The 22,338-nt window shown below is 46.8% G+C and overlaps 1 protein-coding gene across 2 annotated transcripts in view; it reads right to left on the minus strand.

Annotated features, from left to right (window-relative positions):
- Positions 1 to 1,011: 1,011 nt before the first annotated feature.
- The window catches only part of FAM120C (family with sequence similarity 120C), a 28,780-nt gene continuing 7,453 nt past the window's right edge, over positions 1,012 to 22,338 (minus strand). Inside the window, exons 2-16 of one of the 2 annotated variants that reach the window (XM_053371445.1) lie at positions 21,772 to 22,018; positions 19,733 to 19,815; positions 17,785 to 17,913; positions 17,237 to 17,409; positions 16,118 to 16,203; positions 14,702 to 14,885; positions 14,137 to 14,422; positions 13,836 to 14,007; positions 13,200 to 13,449; positions 12,676 to 12,790; positions 8,405 to 8,614; positions 7,479 to 7,680; positions 6,900 to 7,038; positions 5,750 to 5,807; positions 1,012 to 4,626 (exon numbers count right to left, since the gene is read on the minus strand). In XM_053371445.1, coding sequence (XP_053227420.1) covers positions 4,327 to 4,626; positions 5,750 to 5,807; positions 6,900 to 7,038; positions 7,479 to 7,680; positions 8,405 to 8,614; positions 12,676 to 12,790; positions 13,200 to 13,449; positions 13,836 to 14,007; positions 14,137 to 14,422; positions 14,702 to 14,885; positions 16,118 to 16,203; positions 17,237 to 17,409; positions 17,785 to 17,913; positions 19,733 to 19,815; positions 21,772 to 22,018 — 2,634 coding nt within the window. In that variant the 3' untranslated portion in view covers positions 1,012 to 4,326. Of the gene's footprint in view, positions 4,627 to 5,749; positions 5,808 to 6,899; positions 7,039 to 7,478; positions 7,681 to 8,404; positions 8,615 to 12,675; positions 12,791 to 13,199; positions 13,450 to 13,835; positions 14,008 to 14,136; positions 14,423 to 14,701; positions 15,019 to 16,117; positions 16,204 to 17,236; positions 17,410 to 17,784; positions 17,914 to 19,732; positions 19,816 to 21,771; positions 22,019 to 22,338 lie in introns of both variants that reach the window. The other variant, XM_053371444.1, reaches the window with a different exon arrangement.

The following is a 22,338-nucleotide window of genomic DNA, read 5'->3' on the forward strand; positions in this document are numbered from 1 at the left end:
TAACAATAGCAACAGCAAAACAAGTCTGTCTATCTGCTGAAATGAAGGAAGGATGTGAGATTACCAAGAGTGAATGGCTCCATTCACTTCCTGTACTCTAAATCAAGTCTGGGATATGTAATTCTGAAAAGCATGTATTTTGCACTAGGGTCCTAGATCTTGATTCAACAACAAAAAACCCAAGCAGATTCCACAGTCCTGAAGTTTGATGACTCCCAATTAAAAGGGACTGGGAAAACACTTAGAAATAAATAGGTAAGAAAAGAAGGTCAACTGTGCCAAAAAACCTCTCCTGCACCCTTCCCATCCCACACCCCCCTTCCAAATAAATGTTTGATGGACAAACAACAGGAAACAGACGTTCCCATTATGCCCTCCTGTGAACATCTTAAGGACACCTAGCTAGTTGCCACTGGAAACAAGAGTACCAAAATTTTGGTTTGACTCAGCAAGGTGGCAAAATTCTGGTTTGACTCAACAAGGTGGCTCTTCCATTCTCAGAAATCTCTGGTGCGTTGCACCTCCATCCCAAAGGCTAGAAACCTGTTTTAGAAAACTGAGCTTTACTGGAATCCTCACAAGACCCCAACAATTAAGGCTCAGACAGAGCAATTTGACACCTGTCTATTCAGAAGCAAGTCCCACTGAATTCAATGAAATGTACTCCGTGCAAGAGGGGGGGGGGATATAGGATTACAGGCTTAAAGCCCCAATGAAAAGGGGATTGGATAAAAGCATGGGCCATAAAGCTATCAATGGCTACCAGTCATGATCGCTAGGTTGCCTCCACTAGCATCAGAGGCAGATTGGAGAGGGTCTTGCCTGTGGGCCTCCCACTGGGGCAAACAGGTTGCTGGACAAGATAGGCTTTGGGTCTGATCCAGCAAGGGCTTTGTAAATTCTTCTGGATCACAGGCTTCACCCAGCTTTGGAAACATCTAGCCCTAACAATAGAGAATCAGAAGCCTTTGGGGGCAGGTAGGCTTTGGTGATTTATGTATACAGTATTGCAGAGCCCCCTAAAATGTGCTTCTGCTTGGATAACTTTGTAGCATATAAATGTGGCAAAACCTTTTTCTTTCTGGATTCCTCCCCACCCAGCTATTCAGAACAGAACTGCCTGTCATATTTTCAGCAAAAGAAAACGTTTCCATTTTCAATACATTTGAACAAACAGGAATTTCTAATACTTGGGGAGTTTGGTTTTCAGCTGCTTTGAACAACAATAATTTTACAAGATAGGAAAGGGTCCCCACTGGGGTGCAGGTTAGGTGGGTGAGAATCAAGCTGCCTTTAAGAGCTTACGATCCAAATTACCTTCCTGCACTTTAAATCAGTGCCCCCTCCAACCTCTGGAAACCCTTCCTCGCCTCCTAAAATCCTGCCTGGCTCCCCAGCTATACAGGCCATCCTCTTGCCCAGCTGCTCTAGACGTCAACCTAAAAAGAGCATTGCCTTCTCCCAGCTGTTGGCTACAGAGTCCTCACTACAGCCTCCAATATAGAGAGGAGGTTTTCCTAGCAGCTGTAGGTCACACGCCACCCTAGAGGTCCAGCACTTGCAAGCACCTGAAGGAATCTTTCAGCCCCTTGGAAACTCCCAACACACAGTATGAACACCACACCGCAGGCCTTAGGCACATTTTAACTGCCCTTTTATGTTCAGAAATAGATTCCTGAGTGGGTGACAGGGCAGATTCCCCTCCCACCTTTTCCCAAAGACTCCTGTTGTTGCTTCCAAGCAACTGAAATTCAAACGTATTCCGTCCCTGAACATTTAGGCTCCATCCAGCTATCAAGGTTAGTAGACATTTACAGAGCCGACATCCCATACTCAATGGGAGGAAGGGCAGGATGCAAATTTAATAAATAAGTAATAAATAAACTTCTGCCCATGGATTTGTTGAAAGCCCTCGTCAAAAGGATCTCCAGCAGCGACCATCACCATACCCTTGTGGCAGTTAATTTCATACGCTCGTTATGCATTGTTAGGAAGTACTTTCTTTTGCCTATACTGTTCGTGGTCAAGGAGGCAGAAATAGCCATCAGGACATTTTTTCTGGCCAACTGTTTTTCATCTGTTCCTCTTATGGTAGAATCACAGGTGGGGGATTCAGACTACTGGAGAATGGATTGATTGACTGATAGCAGAAAGCAGAAATAAAAATCAACACACATTTCAGGTTGGAGTGGTCATTCTGACACTCTCACAATCTAGTAATTGAGGCACATGCCATGGATGATGTCAGAAATCAGACTGCATGGACGTATGCAGCTGGAAAATTGGTTAGAGTTCTCTTTTCAACAGAACTTTAATCCTGCTCACCCAAACTCCCACCTCAGTTATATGATTCTTCACTTTAAAACCACCCATTTTATCCATTCTATATAAGCAAAACTGTGTGTACTCTGCACTAAAAACAACAACCCAGACAGTTTCAGTACACAGTCTCTCTTGTGCCATATATGTGTGTGAGAGAACTGGCTTATTTTTGCAGTTACAGTGGTACCTCGGGTTACAAACTTAATTCGTTCCGGAGGTCCGTTCTTAACCGAAAACCGTTCTTAACCTGAAGCACACTTTCGCTAATGGGGCCTCCTGCTGCCATTCTCATCCTGGGGCAAAGTTCTCAACCCGAGGTATTACTTCTGGGTTAGTGGAGCTTGTAACCCGAAGTGTTTGTAACCTGAGGTACCACTGTATTCAGCTTCTAAAAAAATTTTTTCCAAGAGAATTGTAAGATGGCATTGGACATGGATGGAATGAAAGGGGCAGAAATGAATGGTGAGAGATGGGGAGTGGGGGAAGATACCAGCAACAAGAGCAGCAGTGGCAGTTGTGCAAGGCCCTAAAACCTCCCCAGCCATCTCACAAACGCACTGAAAGCCCTGACTAGCTCTTCTAAGAAACCCTTTGAAAACATTTCCCTATTAAATATCAGTGGGGTTTTGTTTTGTTTTAAAAAAAGATAGTTGTTGCTTTGAAATCAAAAGCTGTGATTTGAGAATGCCAAGCCCTGCACTGATTTCCAGATTGTTTGCTGAAGCTGCAGGGTGCACACAACTCAGCCTATAGAACAGTATATCACTTGAACTGCTTTATGTTCTCCTGGGTTACCCCTCCCTCTTGCGCCCCCCAAGGCTCTGGGTCGGTTTGATACTTTTGACTTCCAGCCTCCCCACCACCCGCCCCATGGCAACAGGGTGGCAATCCACCCTTAGCCCCAAACCCCTTTACAGCCCCAGCCCTATTCGTTTGCTCACAGTCCTGGAATTGTAACAGTAAGTGCTCGTCCGCTTGAAAGATAAGAAGTTTTCTGTCTGATATCAGGAGGCCTGGTTCATCCGCCCCAGCAGCCCTGTTAGCAGGGCCAACCTCTGGCCACTGGGGACACAGGTCCTTTAATTCACAAAGAACGCATAGCGCATTTCGGAACGCAAGTTGTCTCCCGGGAACGTTTTCACCCTTTCCGGGCTTGCCGCGTTCATATTTATATATAGCTCTATTCATGTTATATATAAATATAATCTCTCTCTTTCTCTCTCTTATATATAATAAAAAGCACAAGCTGACTGCTATACACACCTGGGAGTATAAGGTGCAGTAGCTGTGCTGCTCTCTCTCTCTCTCTTTTAAAAATCATTGTCTTTTCCTACACCCCCCCAAAAAAAAACCTTCGCTCCATGCTGTTTGCCACCATCCCCCCCCCCGCCCAAGCAACACTGCTGTTTGGCCTGCTGGTGGGGGAGCTGGCAAGAAATTAACAAGGCAGGCAGGAAAAATCTGCCCCATTTTAAAATAAAACCTTGCCGGCTTTTTCTCCTTTAAAAAATATCCCATTCCCCAAATCCAGAATTACCATAAATCTTGCACCCTAAAAACAACTCCCCCCCTATAAAATTAAAAAAAAAAATCAAAACAAATTCAAATAAAAAATTTAAAAGGAAAAAAAAATGCCGCCCTTTGGGATCCGATTGGCACAATGGCAAATTCAAGGGGCAGAGAGCAAAAAGCGCCTATGTGGTCACCCAAGGTGGGACAAGAGCCCCAAACCATCCCATGTCACTCCACCACCCTCCAGGGCTGCATCTGCTACTCACAGGGAAGAAGAAGCACCCATGACACAAACCCTCCAAATGCAAGTTGTCAAGAAAGCACTGCTCCCGGACCTCCCCACCACTTAACCATTCTCACCAGCTCAAACGTTTCCATTCTAGGGATTTGCAGAAGTGGTGTATCCTCTCCCCCCCCCTACTAGTTTGTAACGCCATGACACTTCTCTCCACCACCCCACTGCCAGCCAATCGGACCCACGGCGGCTTCCATTCACTCCTCTTTCTGCAGAGCTGGGAAGGAAAGCTTGTTCTCCGGGCACCGTTCAGGATCCCCGCTCAGCGTCCCGAAGAACGGGCTGTTGTTATTGCACGAGTCAGCGTCTCTGGCTAAGGCACAAGGTGATGTGGCTGAGGGGCAGGCTCCAGCCCCTGGGTCCTCGCCCACCGTGGGGGTGGTGCCCCCGTTCCCGTTCACCTGGGACTGAGGACGGCTGCTGCTGCTGTTGCTACTGCTGTTGCCACCATTGTTGTTGTTGAACTCTGGGGTCTTGGCAGTTCCTTCTGCAGAGCCCTGGAAAGTACAAGAGGAGGCCTTTAGAGGGGGCTGGAGTTGGAAAAACTAAAGATGCAAACGCTTCTGAGATGGGGACAGAAGGCTGCTTCTATCAAAATCCTTTGCCTTGCATGCAGCATGACACAGAGAGTCCATACTGTTTTCCAAACCAGTCCACGAGGTGAACTCTTTTAACCTCAGAGCCACTCGGCCACCTGCATCACACTGCCAAATCGTGAGGAGTTTTTTCCACCCCAAAAGATGCAAGATAATGAAGGTAAAGGTAAAGGGACCCCTGACCATTAGGTCCAGTCGTGACCGACTCTGGGGTTGCGGCGCTCATCTCGCTTTACTGGCCGAGGGAGCCGGCGTACAGCTTCCGGGTCATGTGGCCAGCATGACTAAGCCGCTTCTGGCTAACCAGAGCAGCGCACGGAAACGCCGTTTACCTTCCCGCCGGAGCGGTACCTATTTATCTACTTGAAATATAATATGAAATATAATAACATAATACATATAATATGAAATATATTAACAGGTGCCAAATAAAACAAAGCAAAAGTGGAACGGAATACCTTGAACAAAACATGGGGGGTAAATTCCATACCAGAATCAAACAAAATAAATTAATGTCACCCCCCAAAAGGTGCAAGATGTAAAGTCCAAGGAGAGAAACAGTTCTCTTATTTCTCATACCCAGGTAGCTCTTTTCCACCTAGGAACCATTCAATAGACAGGTGAATTGCAACCCTCTATTCTTTATACTGAAAAGCTTCTTTTGCTGGCGATGGGCTAAAACACCACCCTCATTTTATGGATGGAAAACTCGGCCACCCCTAGAAGCAAAAGGAGCTGAAAATAAGCAGGCCAAAGAAAGGAGGATTCTTGGTTCTCCCAAGGCCCCTTGCTTGGTTCTCCCAAGGTGGGGAATAGACCTCCAAAAGCCCTATTCTGCAGCATCCATTTTTATTTCTTCCAAAGTGTGCCTCATAGTGGCTGACATGAAGAGCACCCAGAGTGTGGGCCATTGCAGCAAGTCGGCAGATACTTTTAGAAGAGCAGGGAAAGGAGGATCCACCAGTGACATAAAAAAGGGTTTAGACACTGCACATGGAAGAACAGGGAAGGCAGGGAGACATACTTGCTTGCTCACTTTCTTGTTTCCTTTGGGGATTTTTCCAGAGTTATCACGACCACGGCTGCAACAGGAAAGAAAGGTGCAACACCTCAATTTTACGAATGGAAATGAGTGCAGAATGCCGCGGCGAGACTCCTTATGGGGTCTTCGCTGCGAGACCACATTCATCCGGTGCTATATCAGCTGCACTGGCTCCCGGTGGAATACAGGATCAGGTTTAAGGTGCTGGTTTTAACCTTTAAAGCCCTATACGGCCTAGGACCCTCGTACCTACGGGACCGCCTCTCCTGGTATGCCCCACAAAGAAACCTACGGTCTGCAAATAAAAACATCCTGAAGGTCCCAGGCCTCAGAGAGGTTAGGCTGGCCTCAACTAGAGCCAGGGCCTTCTCGGCTGCGGCTCCAATCTGGTGGAACGCTCTGTCAGAAGAGACTAGGGCCCTGCGGGACTTGACATCTTTCCGCAGGGCCTGCAAGACAGAGTTGTTCCACCAGGCCTTTGGTCAGGGCGCAGCCTGACTCCCTCCTCTGGCAACCTGCACAGAGTTTTGCTTAATGGTTGCCATTAACCTGATTTTAATTAATTTTTATAATGAAATATTTTTAGAATGTTGGTTTATTTGATTGTTTGATTATTTGATTGTTGTTAGCCGCCCTGAGCCCGGCTTCGGCTGGGGAGGGCGGGATATAAATAAAATTTATTATTATTATTATTATTATTATTATTAATTTTATAATGTTCCCCATCCAAAGTAGTAAGTTATTAAATTGGTTAGCTTAGTATCCTAAATCTCAAATTGGTTATATATCCTTTTATCGCAAAAGGTATCTGTTAAAATCTAATTGATGAAACAATTAATTTGTAAAAAAGGCAGATTCATTGAGCTTTAATCTTTAATCGATTTTAAGATCTTTCAACTTGCTCTGGATTCTCCCCACTCAATCCCGGTTTACTGGTCTTCTCGTTCTTTTCCAAAACTGTTGAGACTCATCTTCCCTTCCCACAGAAAGGTGCAGAATCCAGGGGCCAGGCTCCCCACTCCTCACTAGGAGCCCCAAATCTCAAAAAACAGCAGGGAACAAAGGGAAACAAGACCCTTTCCTGACAACCAAGGCTATACGAAGCCAAGGCGACTCGTCTAGTGGCACCTACCCTTTCCCTGGGCCTCCAACGGATACCACTTGCATGCCGAAGGAACCCTGCCCACGGGACGGCTTGCTTCCAGCCCACTGGCCCACCACCATGCCAGCAATCTCCAATTTGCCTCCTTGTGGCGGGATAGGGTGAAGACCTAGGAAAAGGGAAGAATCAGTAAGCAACTAAGCAGAGTAGGCTGGTTTGCACCCTATTTGATCACCTGCACCCACAGCTGAGGGTCTCAAGGTCAAAGCATGAGACCCTCAGCTGTGGAAAGAAATGGCCCTACTGCAAACTCAACAGAGATCACTGCACAGACGGAGGGCAAGCGAGGAAGCAAAACTGTTTCTGGGGCTGTACTACTTTAGACTGTGGGTGGGGAACAGCTTGCCTGAAAAGAAAAGAAACCCACCCCTACCCCAAACATTAAAAAGTGGGAGGGGGGAGCCTGCAGGAGGAAGTTTGTGCAAATTAGATCAAGAGCTTCCTGCCAGGGCAAATAGGATATGATGTAACTCCCAGTGGCTGGCTCCCTATTTGCTAGAGAGAAGCAGGATATATATCATACGAAGCAAACACGTAACAGCAACTTACCTGTGAAGCCTCTGGTCCTCCCAGGGGCGGAAGGCTGGACAGAACCAATGGCGCGAGGGTAGAGAGGCATAGGGTAAAAGGATGGGGCCATGGAAGATACAAAGGGTGGAGGTGGGAGCAGGGGAGGCGGAGCCTGGCGGTTGAAGTTGATGCCTTCCAGGATGCTCTGCCTCATCTTCTCTACCTTGGACACCTGTTCATTCTGTGGATCAAGGAGGAGGGAGACAAAAAAATAACTGAACCAGAGTTTGATGGTATTATAAAAGTGCCAGGCACTTCCCGCCACCGTATCCCTCCAGTAAAACAATGTCAAGGTCATGGAGTGTAACTAGGGTGGGCCAGTTAGGGCAGTTTGCCCTGGGGAAGAAGGGTGCCAAGGGCACATATTATGTGCTGCATTGACAATTATTTGAACAGACGATGGGGAATGTGATCCTGTCGAAGTTAAGCACTTTGACTCCCCCACTGTAATCAGTAGGATGTAAAAATGCCTAACAAGATTGAAAGCCTTGTGGTGTATTCTATTCAGTATGAAGTAATTAAGTATGTTCTCCAGATAATAGATTGAAGCCAGATACCAGTTTGCTCAGAGGCTTGGTCATGGCAGCAGGCCAGGCAGAGTGGCAGTTTCTCATTAGCTTTGTACCTGCAGCTTAACAATACACAAAAAAGCACATTCAGCTGTTGAATACTGCTGGTGGGTGGGTGCTGCAGTGGGGGAGAGAGTAACTAAAGGCATTAGACAGCAGCAGCCAGAGAACTTTTGACAACCCTTAGTTTCACCTACAGCTAGGAGGTGAGCATGTGTAGAATGCACAGGAACCACTAGATGTGGCACTGAATCAAGGACTAAACAGCAACTCAGGACGTCAGCAGCAGGATCAATTGCTCAGCAGCCACTTCCTTCTAGGAGTGCTAACCCTTACCTGTCCATCACACAGGTCTATCAGGGGTGCCTTTTCCCACGTGGCTTTGATTAGCTTGCTCTGGAAAAGCTTCCCGTCAAAGTAGATCCATGGGCAGCAATGTTCCCAAGGGACGGGCTGCCCGCATGCATCATTGGCGAAGAGGGCTGTGTCCACTCCACTCATAAATAGAGCAGCCAGCTGAACTCCCCGGGGATCCAGCTTCTCAATCTGCAATGGAAACAAGCATACCTTCAGCCATCAAGGAGCTCATTTTAGTAACAGTCCCCCACTTTGTCACGGAGACCTCAGTTACTGAGTGAGTTACCCACAAGCCTGTATTTGTAATGCAGGAGATAGCAAGAATGAGGCTTAGCACAGGAAAATGATGATGATGATGATGATGATGATGATGATGATGATAATAAGAAGAAGTATCAGATGGAAGCCTGAGACACAGCACAGGGCTTTCATTTTTGACCTCCAAAGTCAACCAAGCCAGACCTACTTGAATGAACATCACAGGGTTAAAAAGAGGATAGCAGACCCGTCAAAAACAGGGGTCAGCAAAGTTTTTCAGCAGGGGGCCGGTCCACTGTCCCTCAGACCATGTGGGGGGCCAGACTATATTTTGAAAAAATAATAATGAACGAATTCCTATGCCCCACAAATAACCCAGAGATGCATTTTAAATAAAAGCACACATTCTACTCATGTAAAAAAACGCTGATTCCCGGACCATCCGCAGGCCAGATTTAAAAGGTGATTGGGCCGGATCCGGCCCCCAGGACTTAGTTTGCCTACCCATGGTCAAAAGTGTCTTTTGAGGTCCCTGCTCTCACCAACCCTGGAGAGATTAATCTACTACATAATGGGCCAGAAGCAGGAACCGGGCGCAAATACCCCAAACCAAAATTTGTTAGGGCTCAGGCCTGTTCCACCAAATCTTCCCATCTCTCATCAGGGCAGACCTCTCTCTGCCAGATGTTCTCTGTGCACCAAACTTTTAGTGGCTCTACACTGGGCAATGCGCTCTGGAGTCACGGCTCATGTGGGTATCGTACTCCCTCCCTCTCTTCTCTTAGCCACGTTTACCACTTTTCTAGCTATCCCTTGTTGGACCATGCCCCATTTTTAAAGGAACAAAAAAATAATAGATGCAAATACCTCCAGGTATGTATGACGTGTCCTTCCTTCCCAGGGAGTACCTGCAACCTGTCCCCTCCCTCCATATTTAATATATTAAGAAGCAGGGCTCTCTTCCAGAGGGCATGGTTTCTGGCTCGCAAGCAGACCTGAGCCCCAGCACCTCTTTCCTCAACAAAAGGAGTGCTGGCTCTACTGCTTCAGGCAACTTTTATTTCTCCAAAGATTTTTATTAAAGTTTTCACAATACAATAAAATAGTATCTATGACAAATAGAATCAAAAAGACAAGAAATAGAGGAGAGAGGGAAGAACAAGAAAAGAGAAAGAGAAAAAAGAAGAACAGATAGGAAACATTAACACCAATAATAGTAATAATAATAAAACACCAAATTATATGTATATAGCCCTCGCTCATCAACTTCAATCCCCATATAAGGAAGAGTCTTCTCAGCTGTCACCTGGGAGAGCTTACCTCTTTCTCAGTCTCATACCCTGGGAAAGACCCACAGAGGCCCCCTCTCCTATCATCTCTCTGTATGTATCTTCATTTAAGAAATCAAAAGAAAAATAAACTATCAAAAATAAGCAATCATAAAGAAAACAGAGTAAAGGAGGGGGGGAGATGAAAGGGGGGGGGAGGCTTCCGCTTCTCTATCTGCCAATTATTTGTATTTTCAATTACTCAAAATATGTAGCATTTACACTCCAGAAATATCCAGTTTTCCCCATTCTGCTAGATGGGATCTGCTAGATCTCAAATTTTCTTCCCAGACATCTTTTCTCACTCAGGAAGTCTAATGTAGCTCTTCATTTATGCATTGTTATCTTCAAGTGTCCAAGATGTATATTTTCCCCCAGTTCCTCGTGGTGAGTTTCTCCTCAGGGGTTCCAACCTTTCTCAGTAATGTAGTAATTCATCTTTGTTTGCCTGTTAAATCTTCATTAAATCATTTTTCATTCTTTTCTTTTTCCCCCAATCTCTTTTTCTGTTTGCGTATTTGTTATTCCACATCTCATCAGACACAGCTTTGAAAGCACATTCAGTATAAAAAACTATGCTTTGAACTGTCATCAGCTGTTTTTGTGGTCAGTAAATTTCCAACTTTACAGCAGATTCTGTCATCAGCTCCCACCTTTCTGGCAGCCATAAATCTGTCTCCTTAGCTCCATCTGGTATTTTTTTCACATTTAGACAAAAATGGTCCCTCTGTTCGCCGACTGCAGATCCTACACCTCCCATTCGTCTTATCTGTATCCCAATCTCCTTAACCATCTCCTGTAATCTGTTTCTTAAGTCTATTAGCTGTGCCTTTGCATGAGTTTAAGGATCAGCGATGTCTTTAGTGTCAGCATGATATATTACGTTGTCTTTGCTTCCCTGTGTTGTGTGACGCAGACAGCAATTCCCACTTTCATTTTCCATCAACTCAGCACACGGAAACAAGGGTTTACAAAAGACGTAAAAAATAAATTATAAGCAATTTTGAGCTCCAATATTTCCAGGCAGTAAATTATTTAGATCTTCTTGAAAAGGCTTTCCGCCTGTTATCTGTTATTGCTTTTAACTGTCCGCAGTCTTTTCCCTCTGTGTGTTATTAATTGACAAATAGAGAATCCAATTTATATTCCTTACTTTCCAGTCCTACTAATAATAATTAAGATAAGGAGGGTGCAAACTTTAAGCTCTAGTTTAAGAGTGATTATGCAGTGCTCGAGCCAATATATTCGCATCGCTGTAGACACATTTCACCTCCACAGATTTATCTTTCCCTCCGTACGATGATGAATGTCTTCTTCAGACTATCTGAGGCTGGGCTCTTCAACATCCCTTAGTCCCAAGGGTAGTTAGGTAGCCAGATTTATCCCCTGACCACCTCTCATCTCTGCTAGTGGAGTGCTAGCAGACGTTATCTCAGTTCGCCATAGTTTCAACCAAAAGTCCCTGCTTCAGACAATTTTTAAAGATCGCAGTGGCCCTCCTGTTACACCTCTAAACACTATGCCACGGATTTCTTTCACTACTGCTCTACATCAAATTCCTCTGCTTAAAAGTCTACTCAATCCAATGTAATATACGCAGGATAACTTTATGTACATCACAAGTTTTAGGTCTTGTTGTCGTAAGCAACAGGAAGTGGTAGTAAACCCATCTGTAACCGGGGCTCTCATATGATGGAATGTTCATGCACAGAAAAGGTTCCCTGTACACAAAAAACTAGAATACCAGTAAGAAAGCCAAGATATTAGACTAGACCCCTCCCTCAACCACCACCAACAAGCCTGCATGCTCGTTCTCTATGCACAAGGAATATATGATCTCTCACCTGCAGTCTGAGCAGAACAGCCCAAACATAGGTGAACTGCAGTCTAACAAGCCTTGTCAGCAGAAGCCCTGTGCAAGGACTTCCACTTGCACAATGGGGCTTTCCACCCCCCCACCCCCCTGCATGAGTCCCAAAACTAACTTGGGAGGGGGGTGTCAAGAGAACATCCAAAACACCTTGCAGGGAGGAAAGAGGGAGGGAGAAGGGCTGCAATACTTGCGCAGACAGAATGTTTTGTCCTAGCACAATACTGAATCCCACCCATGGTATCATCTGCCATCAGAGACAGGACAGGAGTCTGAAATTTCAGGTTTTGCAAAATTAGAAGTTTTGGGTTAGCAGGAACAATAGCAGTATGAGAGGAGATGAGATGGGGTGGGATGGGGTGGGTGAGTGAAAGGCAGCAAGGAAGCATGGACAAGGAGTGCATCTCAAAAAATGCATGATTTGCAGGAAGGTTTTGCCTCTCATGGACAAGAAAGGTTCCCCTTCCTTAGCCCACGAGCTCTAATCCACTGAGCTGCCTTCCTGATTCCCTGCAACAGAGATGGGGAATCAATGCCCTCCAAATGCAGTTGGACTCCAACTCTCATCAGTGCCAGGGATTGTGGGAACTGTAGTCCAGCAACATCTGAGATGGTTCCCAGATTAAGGTTACCAGATTTTATTCAATGAATCCAGGGACACTTTTCAACTTCAATGGGTTTTGTATGGGGACTAATTTGTAAATCCGGGGATGTCTGGTAACCTTATCCTAGATTCCCCACTCCTGCCCTAAGGGTTTAAAGATTGCAAAGATCAAATCCAAGCTCAACCTTACCTTCAGTTCTTGAAGCTGATCTGGCTCATATAGCTGAGCAGACACAGCCTGGGCCAGAAAGGCGTCCAACTCATGTCTATGCAGAATCCGACCCCCAGGCCATTGTATCATGTATCTTAAAAAAAAGAAAATATGACAGAATTTATAAATCAAAAGAGTTACTCCACCACGTACTGGGGAGGAAAGGAGGTCCAAGGGACACTTCCCAGCTTCTTTTTCTATTTAACTTTAATGCAGGAGGAGCTTACAAGCGTTTTAACAGGAACTCAACATTAATAGCGAGATAGATAGGCATCTACACCTTGTATTTTCTTGGAAACTCAAAATGCGTAAATAGAATGTACTTTCAGTTACTAGAGTAAGTTTTGAGCCTTAAGACAGGAGACGATATAACTGGCACTCCACTCGCCCGTACACAGAGCCACAGTTCTTCCAAATCCTGCTGTGCCATTCCACCCATCCTGTCTCAGGAGCCCTCCCTCCTGAGCATTCCCACCCATCGTGCCCAGACCTGCCCCACTCACCGTAGCACACAGCACATAAGCAGCAGATGTGTGGGGACATTGGCGGGATTGAGCATGCCGGGGGTGTCAGATTTCATACAGGCCAAGAAGGCTCTCATTCGTCGGTTCTTGTCCTCCACTGCTTTGCCCAGCCAGAGCTTCTTGAGGTTGGGACACGTCCACTCTCGAAAAGCAAGGGCCGATACCAATTCTGGAGTCTGTGGGGATTTCCCCTTGTACGCCGACCATTCCTTGACGATAACAGGAGGAGCTATGGAAGAAAGAACAGGGCACATCTGACTGCGAGGATAAAACACTTGCACACTGTTCCTGTAAGGAGACATAGAAGGCACTTCCCCAAGCTCACATGATCAGGAGAAACACCACTTGGACCCAGCCCACCTGGAGGACAGATACACAAAACCAGGATGCTGCCTATCAGTGACAACCGAACCTATTCAGCAGGCATGTACCGCAAGTCAAGGCCAACCTGTACCGCAGTTCAACACAATGGGCAATAAAAAAAGGCCCTTGCTGCCAATGAATCTCCATATTCCACAAAGTGCCCAGGATACCTCTGGGAGGCCCACCTTCCACTTTTACGAACACAGCACTGAAACAGTAAAGCAACCGCAGGCTGAAGAAGGGATCACCTACTTTTCACAGGGATACGCTTGCGCACAGCCAGCCGTTCCATCCGCCTCTGGGTCTCAGCCACACTGAAGAGGACGCCATAGACATGCTGCCGTGCAGCCCGGAAAAGGACAGCTGCTGGCGGCAGCTCGGTGTTGCACTCGTCTTCAATGCACACTGGGATCTTGATTTCACCCTGGAATGGGAGAGTTGGAAGCTGAGGGTCCAGGACTGCTGGCTCTCAGACCCTGTGCTGCCCCCCAAGCCACCCCACAGAGAGCCAGTTAAAATAACTCAAAAGGTCCACTGCCCACCCCCAGCTCACCTTCGTTAGGACATGGTAGATGAATGGGTACATAAGCCCTCGCCGGTGCCGGTGCTCAGCCACCCGAAGCACCTCGGGGGCAACAGTGGGCAGGGGCGGGGTGGTGATGTCCATGTGGTTGCGAGTCGCCATGGAGAGCAGCGAAGGAATGTGAGCCTCAGGCCCACTCAGGCTCCTCTCTGAGTTGCCAGTGCCCCCAGGTGGCTGCCCCCAGCCCTGAGTCATCCTCTTCTCAGCCCCAGGATCCTCCCAGCCAGACTTGCGAGGTCCGGATTCAGAGACGTGGCTGCAGCAGTGAGAGGAAAGGGATACGCTAGCAGTCCCACACCCCGTGGCAAGCAGCAAAGCCAGGACCTGGCCCTTCTATCCACCTTCTTCCCCCACCACACCATAAGATCAGAACTGAGGAATCCTCCTGGTTCCACCATCCCTGCTCAATGCTACGCACTTTCCCAGACACATGAACAGCACTTATGGGCCCCTCCAACCACCCTCTTCCATACATCCATAGCTGCCACCCCCGTCTGTCCTGCAGATCTCAGAATGCCACTGCGTCCCCACTCACTTGGAGCTGGTTCCGTTGTGCTCTTCTCCATCGGAGGAGGAGGAGGGCGAAGACCCAGGCCCAGACGACGGGGAGGGCTTGGAACTCAGGTGGTGGTTGGGGAACTTGGCGGGGCAGTTGTCATATGAAACAGGCCAGTTGTTGAAGTGTCCGCCCTTCAGAGCAGGGTCCTCGTGGAAAGGGGCTGCATCCACCAGGCCATGTGGAGAGAAGAGAAAACTGGAGCCAGGGCCGGGAAGGAAAGACGAGGAGGCGGCAACACCGCCATGAGTGGAAGGCGGATGGTACTGCATCTTTGGCCCCATCTGAGGTGCAAACTGGAGATGGAAGCAAAGGGGGGAAAAGGGTTGACAGACTGTCATTGGAGCTACCTGAGCAAACCTGGAGAAGGGCCACAGCTTAGCAGCAGAGAACATGCTTTGCAGGCAGGTCTCTAATCCCCAGCATCTGCAGTAAAAAATGGGCTCAAAGAACAAGTGATGAGAGAGACCTCTGCATGAAACCCTGGACAGTGGCTGGCAGTCAGAAATAGATGGAGCCGTAGCCTGATTCAGTATAAGGCGCTTTTATGTGTTTCTGCGTGGGAGGACGGGATCAAGGCACTGAAATTTCTCCCTTTGGAGATATGGTCCAATCCTCTTTCTGCGATCATGTACTGTCTACATCTTTAGCTCAAGCAACTATACGAGTTAGAAACATGAGTTTTATTTTTTTAAAGGCTGAGATGCCTATGATGATAACATGCGTCAGATGCCACACTCCATATGGTATCACAGACTCATGGAATGGCTTGGCAGAAGATGCAATGCAACAGATTTTAAAGGAGGCAGTGGTAACAAGAGGGGATCATTCTCATGGTACAGTTTTATAGCTCTCCTTGAAACGGGACCAAATGCTCACAAGAGCACCTGCATATGAATGAATTGCAGGTGCAGACCTACCCTTTGCAAACACAGAATTTGGCCTTGGTCAGCAGATTTATACTTTATGAAGAATGAGACAGACTGTGGTAAAATTCCAGACTGTACTACTTCAGTCTGAGTGCAGGAGGGAGAGGGTGTCATGTTTTTGAATGCTGTAAACTAGAGGAATATGTTTATAACAAGTCTCTTCTTTATGTGCTAGTCTGTTATACGTATGTGGCTTTTTGCATAAGAGAGCATTTTTTTAAAATGACACACGAATAGCCCTTGCTGCCTGAAGTAGCACAATCCAGAATTCTACTACCTCACCCTCCACTGAAATACAAATAAGCTTGTTGTAGGCTGGGCTTGCAACAGGCAACAGTCTCCCCTCAATAACCCAATAAGCAATAAGGAGGCACAGCCACTGACCTGTCTATCTTGAACACAATTATCTTGAACAAAATTGTCAAGAAAAGCTGAACATCTGCCTAAAGCAAGTCTGGGGACTTACCACAGCCTTCCCAGAAGGGAGCGGTACCATTGGATTGCGGTTCATAGGTGCTGCCCCTCCAAAGTGGTTGGGCCCAAAAGCTGGAACTGAAACACAGAATTGTCATCTTGTTAAAATACAGGAATCTCCATTTTCCCAGCACACCCTTGCCAGGACCATTAAAAAGACTGAGTGTGGATACCTGCCAATGTACAAGTTGGTTAAACTAGGATGTGGTTGATGAACATTTCAAGAAGCAGGTGTGAGCAGGGGGAGTCATATTTTTGTGTTATGAAGGAAAGTCATTTATGTCTTTCCCAAGCTGGTGACTCTGACTTTGTACCTTTGGCCAACCTTATGGTACTCTGCCATGCTGGAACCCCTGCACATGGCAGCATGGTTTAGGAAAGTAGCTCTCAAAGATTTGTGTAAATCTCCTGAGAAGAGGGTGGTGTTCAATACAGAATGAGGACACATACTTTGGTCCATAAATCCTGGAGGAATTTTGTCTGAAAATTCACTCCAGACCAAAAAAAGAAAGGAGGGGGTGCTGATTGTTATACCAGTTCTCTTGTCCAGCAAAAGGTAAATAGTAGACTGCAGTTCACTGGCAAACCATTGTTCAATTTTCAACAGATTCCATATTTCCTGATTATTGAGATTCTTGCAAAAGATGCTGGACTAGGGGAATTTAAAGTCCATCAAGGCACCTATATCCTTAAACAAGTATGCATATTCAGAGGCACTTAACCCGGATTAGCTATGCCTCATTAAGAGATCCTGAGAATGCACTCTTGCTATGTAACTTTAACACACAACTGCGGACAATGAGGAATGGCTGTTAATAGTAGTTTTGTATGAGGGCAGAACGTGTGAATGGCTCAATGAGATTACCAGCACCTGGCCTGGAAAGGTGCTCCAGTGCCTTTAGCAGACCGTGACAGAGAAGTTCAAAAGGTGGAGTTTCTGGCTCCCTGTAATGCATGGCCACTGGAAAAGCCACTCCAAACTTCTTCCAGCCACGTGGCTAATGAAAGGCACCCAAGCCCTCTTTGGGCCAGGAGGTGGCAACTCTAGAGAAAAGTGCAGACTTGATCTCTCCCAGCGGAGGGCGCCATAGGGTATCAGGCAGGGCCTCACCTTCTTGGACAGCGGGAGAAAACACGGCTGAGAGAGAGGTGAGGTTGACCAGCGCCGCCTGGATACTCACGAACATACGGGGACTGGCCCACTGGGGTAGGCGGTGCCTTCGTGGCCACGGAATAGTATTCTACAGCCTTCTTGAAACGCTCAATTTTATCTTCGGTCCTGGACTGGGGAGGAACCAGAGGAAAAGAAAGTGACAGGGGCGGGGACAGGAGTGCGGCCAATTGCAAGTCGCAATGGCATTCGGTGTGAAAATCCTACCACCTGCTCAAGCCGACCAGCACAGAGGGCTTTAATGTTATGCGATCTGCTACTGTTATGGGGTTGGAGAAACAGGCCACTATGAACCAACCAGCTGCTGTGGACTGTGGAGGCGCTGAAATGGGAACCCAGGATCTAACCCTCATTTTAGCAGTCCCCATAAATAAGCCTCTTTTCCTTCTGTGGATCCCTTTATCCCAAACCTCTCCACTGCCTGCAACTTTCACAGCAGCCGCGATGATAGGTGGAAATTTAGCCCTGCACCACAGGCTCTGTCTCACCTGGGAGTGCTTGAAGACATCTCTCCCTATCACATCCAAGTTGGAGGGATTTTTGATGGAGCTGACATACTCGGACACAGCCTTGATGACTACATCACAGGGTGGCAGGACCAGCTGATGGGCGCGCACCTAGAACCAGCACACAAAGCACTTAAAATCCCTGGCAAAGGCAAACAGCAGCAACGCAACATCTCTGTACTCTACAGGGCTGGTAAGCAACAAGTTCTACCAGAGGGCTATTTTGGGGACAGTCCCCACACCCACCAGGTGCTCCTCTCAGAATGAGGCATTGACTCTTTCTACATGTCTTTCTACATGTCTCTTTCTTCTCTGGACTTGCAATAGGGTGCCGTAGGAAGATACAAGGCTTGTACCTTTCAGGGACCAAATTTGGCCCTGGGGCCTCCCAGCTGCCGATCCCTAGTGCAGAAGCATGGTGCGCCCAGATCCTGAAATGGCTCCACCCTATTATGCAGCTCTTGCTAGTGACAGAAGCTCACCTGGTTCAACTGCCTTATCCCAAAGCAGGATCCTCTGTGCATCACTGACTTTGACACCAGAGTTTAAGGGCAGATTCACATAACAATCATGTTTGTTGGGGATACAACATATTGTTTGGCATTTGCTATAGTAAAGAAATATGAAGGAAGATTGCTGGAATCTGTAAACATGAAGGGATATGAAGTGAGCATACACCAGGGAAGCTGCAAATTGGCTACAGCTCCCTGCCATACACCCACTGCATGTCTGAAGTCATATTATCTCCTCTTCATACGTTTTTGTGTTTGTCAAGTTACTTGGGAGGTACTCATTTTCTCAAACCATCAGGGGAGACCTCTGGGTGCGCTCCCATCACCTTAAGAGGCATGGCTTTCTCAGGAATGGTACCCTCCTTATCCCCCTTCACTTCCCAATACCTTTCTGTTTAGCTAGTCCTTTGGGCAAGCATCACTAATGTACTTTGTTTTATCTTGGCTGTTGTAGCAATTTAAAATGTTCTAATTCCATTGTTAAGTTTTGTGTGGCATTATTATAACTGTTTCCAAACCCCCTTGAGAACCCTTGTGGGGCTAGGAGACATACCTTTTCACACAAATAAAGATACTTACAACACAAATCAAACACTGGCATACCCCTGGCAAATACGACTGCCTAGGGAATAAAGCATGTACTGATCTTAGCTCCTTTACAGCAGCCAGCATGGAGCATGACATTGGCAGAGAACAGGAGAGTAACCCATGCCAGAGGTTCATCATGAATTTCCTCCTCTTGTTGTGTGGCTATATCCATCAAAAGTCCTCCAGCTATATGAAGCTGTGGCAGTAGTTTAAAAACACAAAAAAACTAAACGAACAAAAACAAAAAAATGATGCTGAAAAAATGCACCCTGACCCTCCAAGAATCATGCTGTGACTCTTTTTTTCTAGACCTAGCCTAACCCCATTATATCTCTATACAGAGGTTGCTGAACTACAAATTCCATCATGTCTGACCATTGGCCATGCTGGGGCTGATGGGAGTTGGAGTCCAACATCTGGAGAACTACCAGCCCCCATATGCTCCACTCCTCTTCCAGAGCTAGGGACAGAAATCTTAGTTTTTATTAGCCTTGGTCCAAACTGCATTTTTCCCACTTGTCTGAAGGACAAATGTCGTACGGAGTTCAAGTAGAGCTATCTTCAGCACCACCACCACTCTAAACGTCAGAGCCACCCTTTCCCAGAACTGGTTTTGAAGGCACTGCCTCTCCCACCGCTCCTCAGAAACAATCATGTCTCCCAAGAGTTGTGGACAAAAGATTTTGGAGTGCTAGCTCCCATCCACCTCACAGTCTTTTTTCCTTAAGACACCACTGCATTCCCCAAAGGGCAATCCCTTTGCAGCCCTTTCAGCCCAGGGTTTCCTGCCTTGCTGCCCTCAAGACAGGACAAGGGGATGCTGGCACTACCTTGAGTGAAGCTAGTGGGTGGTCTGGTCCAAGAAGGCTCCAATGGAAGGCAGCCAAATCTTCATCTGGAAGGATGTGGTTCCCTGGGAGCAAAAAGAGGATAATAACTGAACAGCTGCCAACAAACAAGAGGCTTCAAACCCTCTGCCCCCCCCATCCAATTTATTTCTCTGCCTTTCCAATAGGTAAAACACAGGTATGCAGAAACGGGTCTCACCGGACTGTACCTGCTAGTGTTAAGGTTTAAGCACATTAAGTATAAAGGTAAAGGTAAAGGGACCCCTGACATTTAAGTCCAGTCGCGAACGACTCTGGGGTTGCACGGAAATGCCGTTTACCTTCCCGCCAGAGCGGTACCTATTTATCTACTTGCACTTGTGACGTGCTTTCAAACTGCTAGGTTGGCAGGAGCAGGGACCGAACAACAGGAGCTCACCCTGTCGCAGGCCTCAAACTGCCAACCTTCCAATCAGCAAGCCCAAGCGGCACTGTGGTTTAAACCACAGTGCCACCCGCATCCCATACATTAAGTATAGTGTGATGCTAAAGACTCTCCTGCACACAACACACACATATCCACATTCTAGTACAGAAGTTATATACATTTGCATGGAGCTACTTAATTTGCACACGTTCCTGCAGCTGAAACAAAACACAAATTGAATCCAAGCCCAACCAAGGTGGCGGAAGTTCTTAAGGAGAGCATGTCTGGAGTTATCAATACCTAATTCTGAGAGGAGCAACTTGAATTCTCTGTCCACATTCAATTTCTCTCTGTGGAAGCTTCTTGTGCCAAAAATGACCCAGAAATTGCAAGCACATTTGGCTTCCATCCACGTTCTAGACTTCTGCCAGTATAGTGTTCAGCTGGACTCATAGGGACTGTTCTTATGGCCTTGACCAAGGCGTCTCGTAAAGTTTTCTGAGATCATAGGTATGGTGGATCACTTACAGAACCACTTTCCAGATGCTCCCATCCTCACTCAAAGCCTTTTCCCTGAGGAAATATTAAGCACTCATGTCCTGAACAGAATTTAAGTTCTCTCTCATCTTCACTGCACGTTCCTCTTCTTTCTCATATTGAAAAGACACACATTGGTGAGGGGCTGTAGCCCAGAGGTAATGCCATCCCAGTTAAAAATATCTTATCCTGGAGAGCTGCTGCCAGTCAGAGCAGACAATACTAGGCAGGCTGGTCTAACTCTGCACGGATCCGATATAGCAGAAGGCAGCTTCGTATGTTCAGACAACCTTCCGGTTTCTTTCTAGTTCCTGCCAATACTAGTGCAGTGTAGTGATTTAGCGTGTTGCACTAGGACCCCCACTCAGCCATGAATGGTGACCTTGGGCCAATCAGTCTCTTAGCCTAACCTACCTCACAGGGTTGTGGTGAAGATAATTAAGGGTGGCGGTGAAGAACCATGTGTCCCACCTTGAGCTCCTTGGAGGAAAGGTGAAATATAAATATAATAATTAGATAAATAAATACGCAGCAGCCCTTTGCCAATATCTGGACACATCCTAACCCTCTTTTTCTTTCCCCCAGATCAGACACTCCCAGCTTGAGTAGCACCAAACACTGAAGTTGGGGGGAAGTTGAGAGTTTGAAAATGATTTTAGCACCTGTAATTTGACAGTCCTTCCTGGGTCTCTCATTAGCCCAAGAGATACCAGACATTCCATCTGTAAAATTAAGCCGGATCTTGGGTTTGCCCAGAGACACCCTGGGAATGCTTTGGTTGGGCAGAGAAAAGGCTGTGTGTGAAACATTTCACTAACACAATTTTTTGAGTACTTGTACTCTTCATTTTAAAGTCAAGGCACTGAAATATATGCTGCTGAACTGTGCCACTGCCTATTCCTGCTGATTTTATGCTTCACTCTTTTTACAGCCTTCACAACAACTGTGGGAGGTGAGTTAGGCCAAGGGAGAGCATCTTGCTCATGGCTGCCTAGTGAGCTTTTTGCCCAAGCAGGGAATTGGACCCAATCCTCTGAAACCTTCACTTCACCACTCAGCCCATCCAGTTTCAACATACCGAGCAAGGCAGCGAAGATGGGAAAGCTGCTTAGCTTGAGGCCCAACTGCTTAGCCACTTCTTGCATCAGGAACTGGTTGGTGGTGAGGTTCTTGCCATTCCAGCTCAGTTTGAGGGCATGGGAGCTATAATAGGAGGGTATGTTGCAGAGGGCATACTCGGAGTCATGGGCAATGAGCCCATGGAAACCATTCTCCCGGAAGAAGGATACCACTTCCTGATGATGATCCTCCAGGCTCTGGAACACCTGCAGAAAAGAAGGGACGAGGCTGAGTAAAAAGGCACACTGCAGCAAAGCTCTTTCGCGCTTTCTGTTAAGCCCCCCCCAGTGCAGAATTCACTTCAGGGCAATTCCTCCACAGACTCCATCTGCTTATATAGACAGGAAAGCGGCTCACTTCCCTTTGGAAGCTGAAAGGTATGGCCTGTGAATATCAAAAATGTCATCAGAACAAGGTGTCTAGACATCATGTGTTTCAGTTTCATGCTGTTCTGCAAACTCTGGTTAAAGTTAACCGTGGTCTGTGATTAATTCAGGGCAAATATAACACTAAAGAGGAAGGAGGA

Source organism: Podarcis raffonei, chromosome 17 (assembly GCF_027172205.1).
Source record: "Podarcis raffonei isolate rPodRaf1 chromosome 17, rPodRaf1.pri, whole genome shotgun sequence".
Classification (NCBI taxonomy): Eukaryota; Metazoa; Chordata; class Lepidosauria; order Squamata; family Lacertidae; genus Podarcis; species Podarcis raffonei.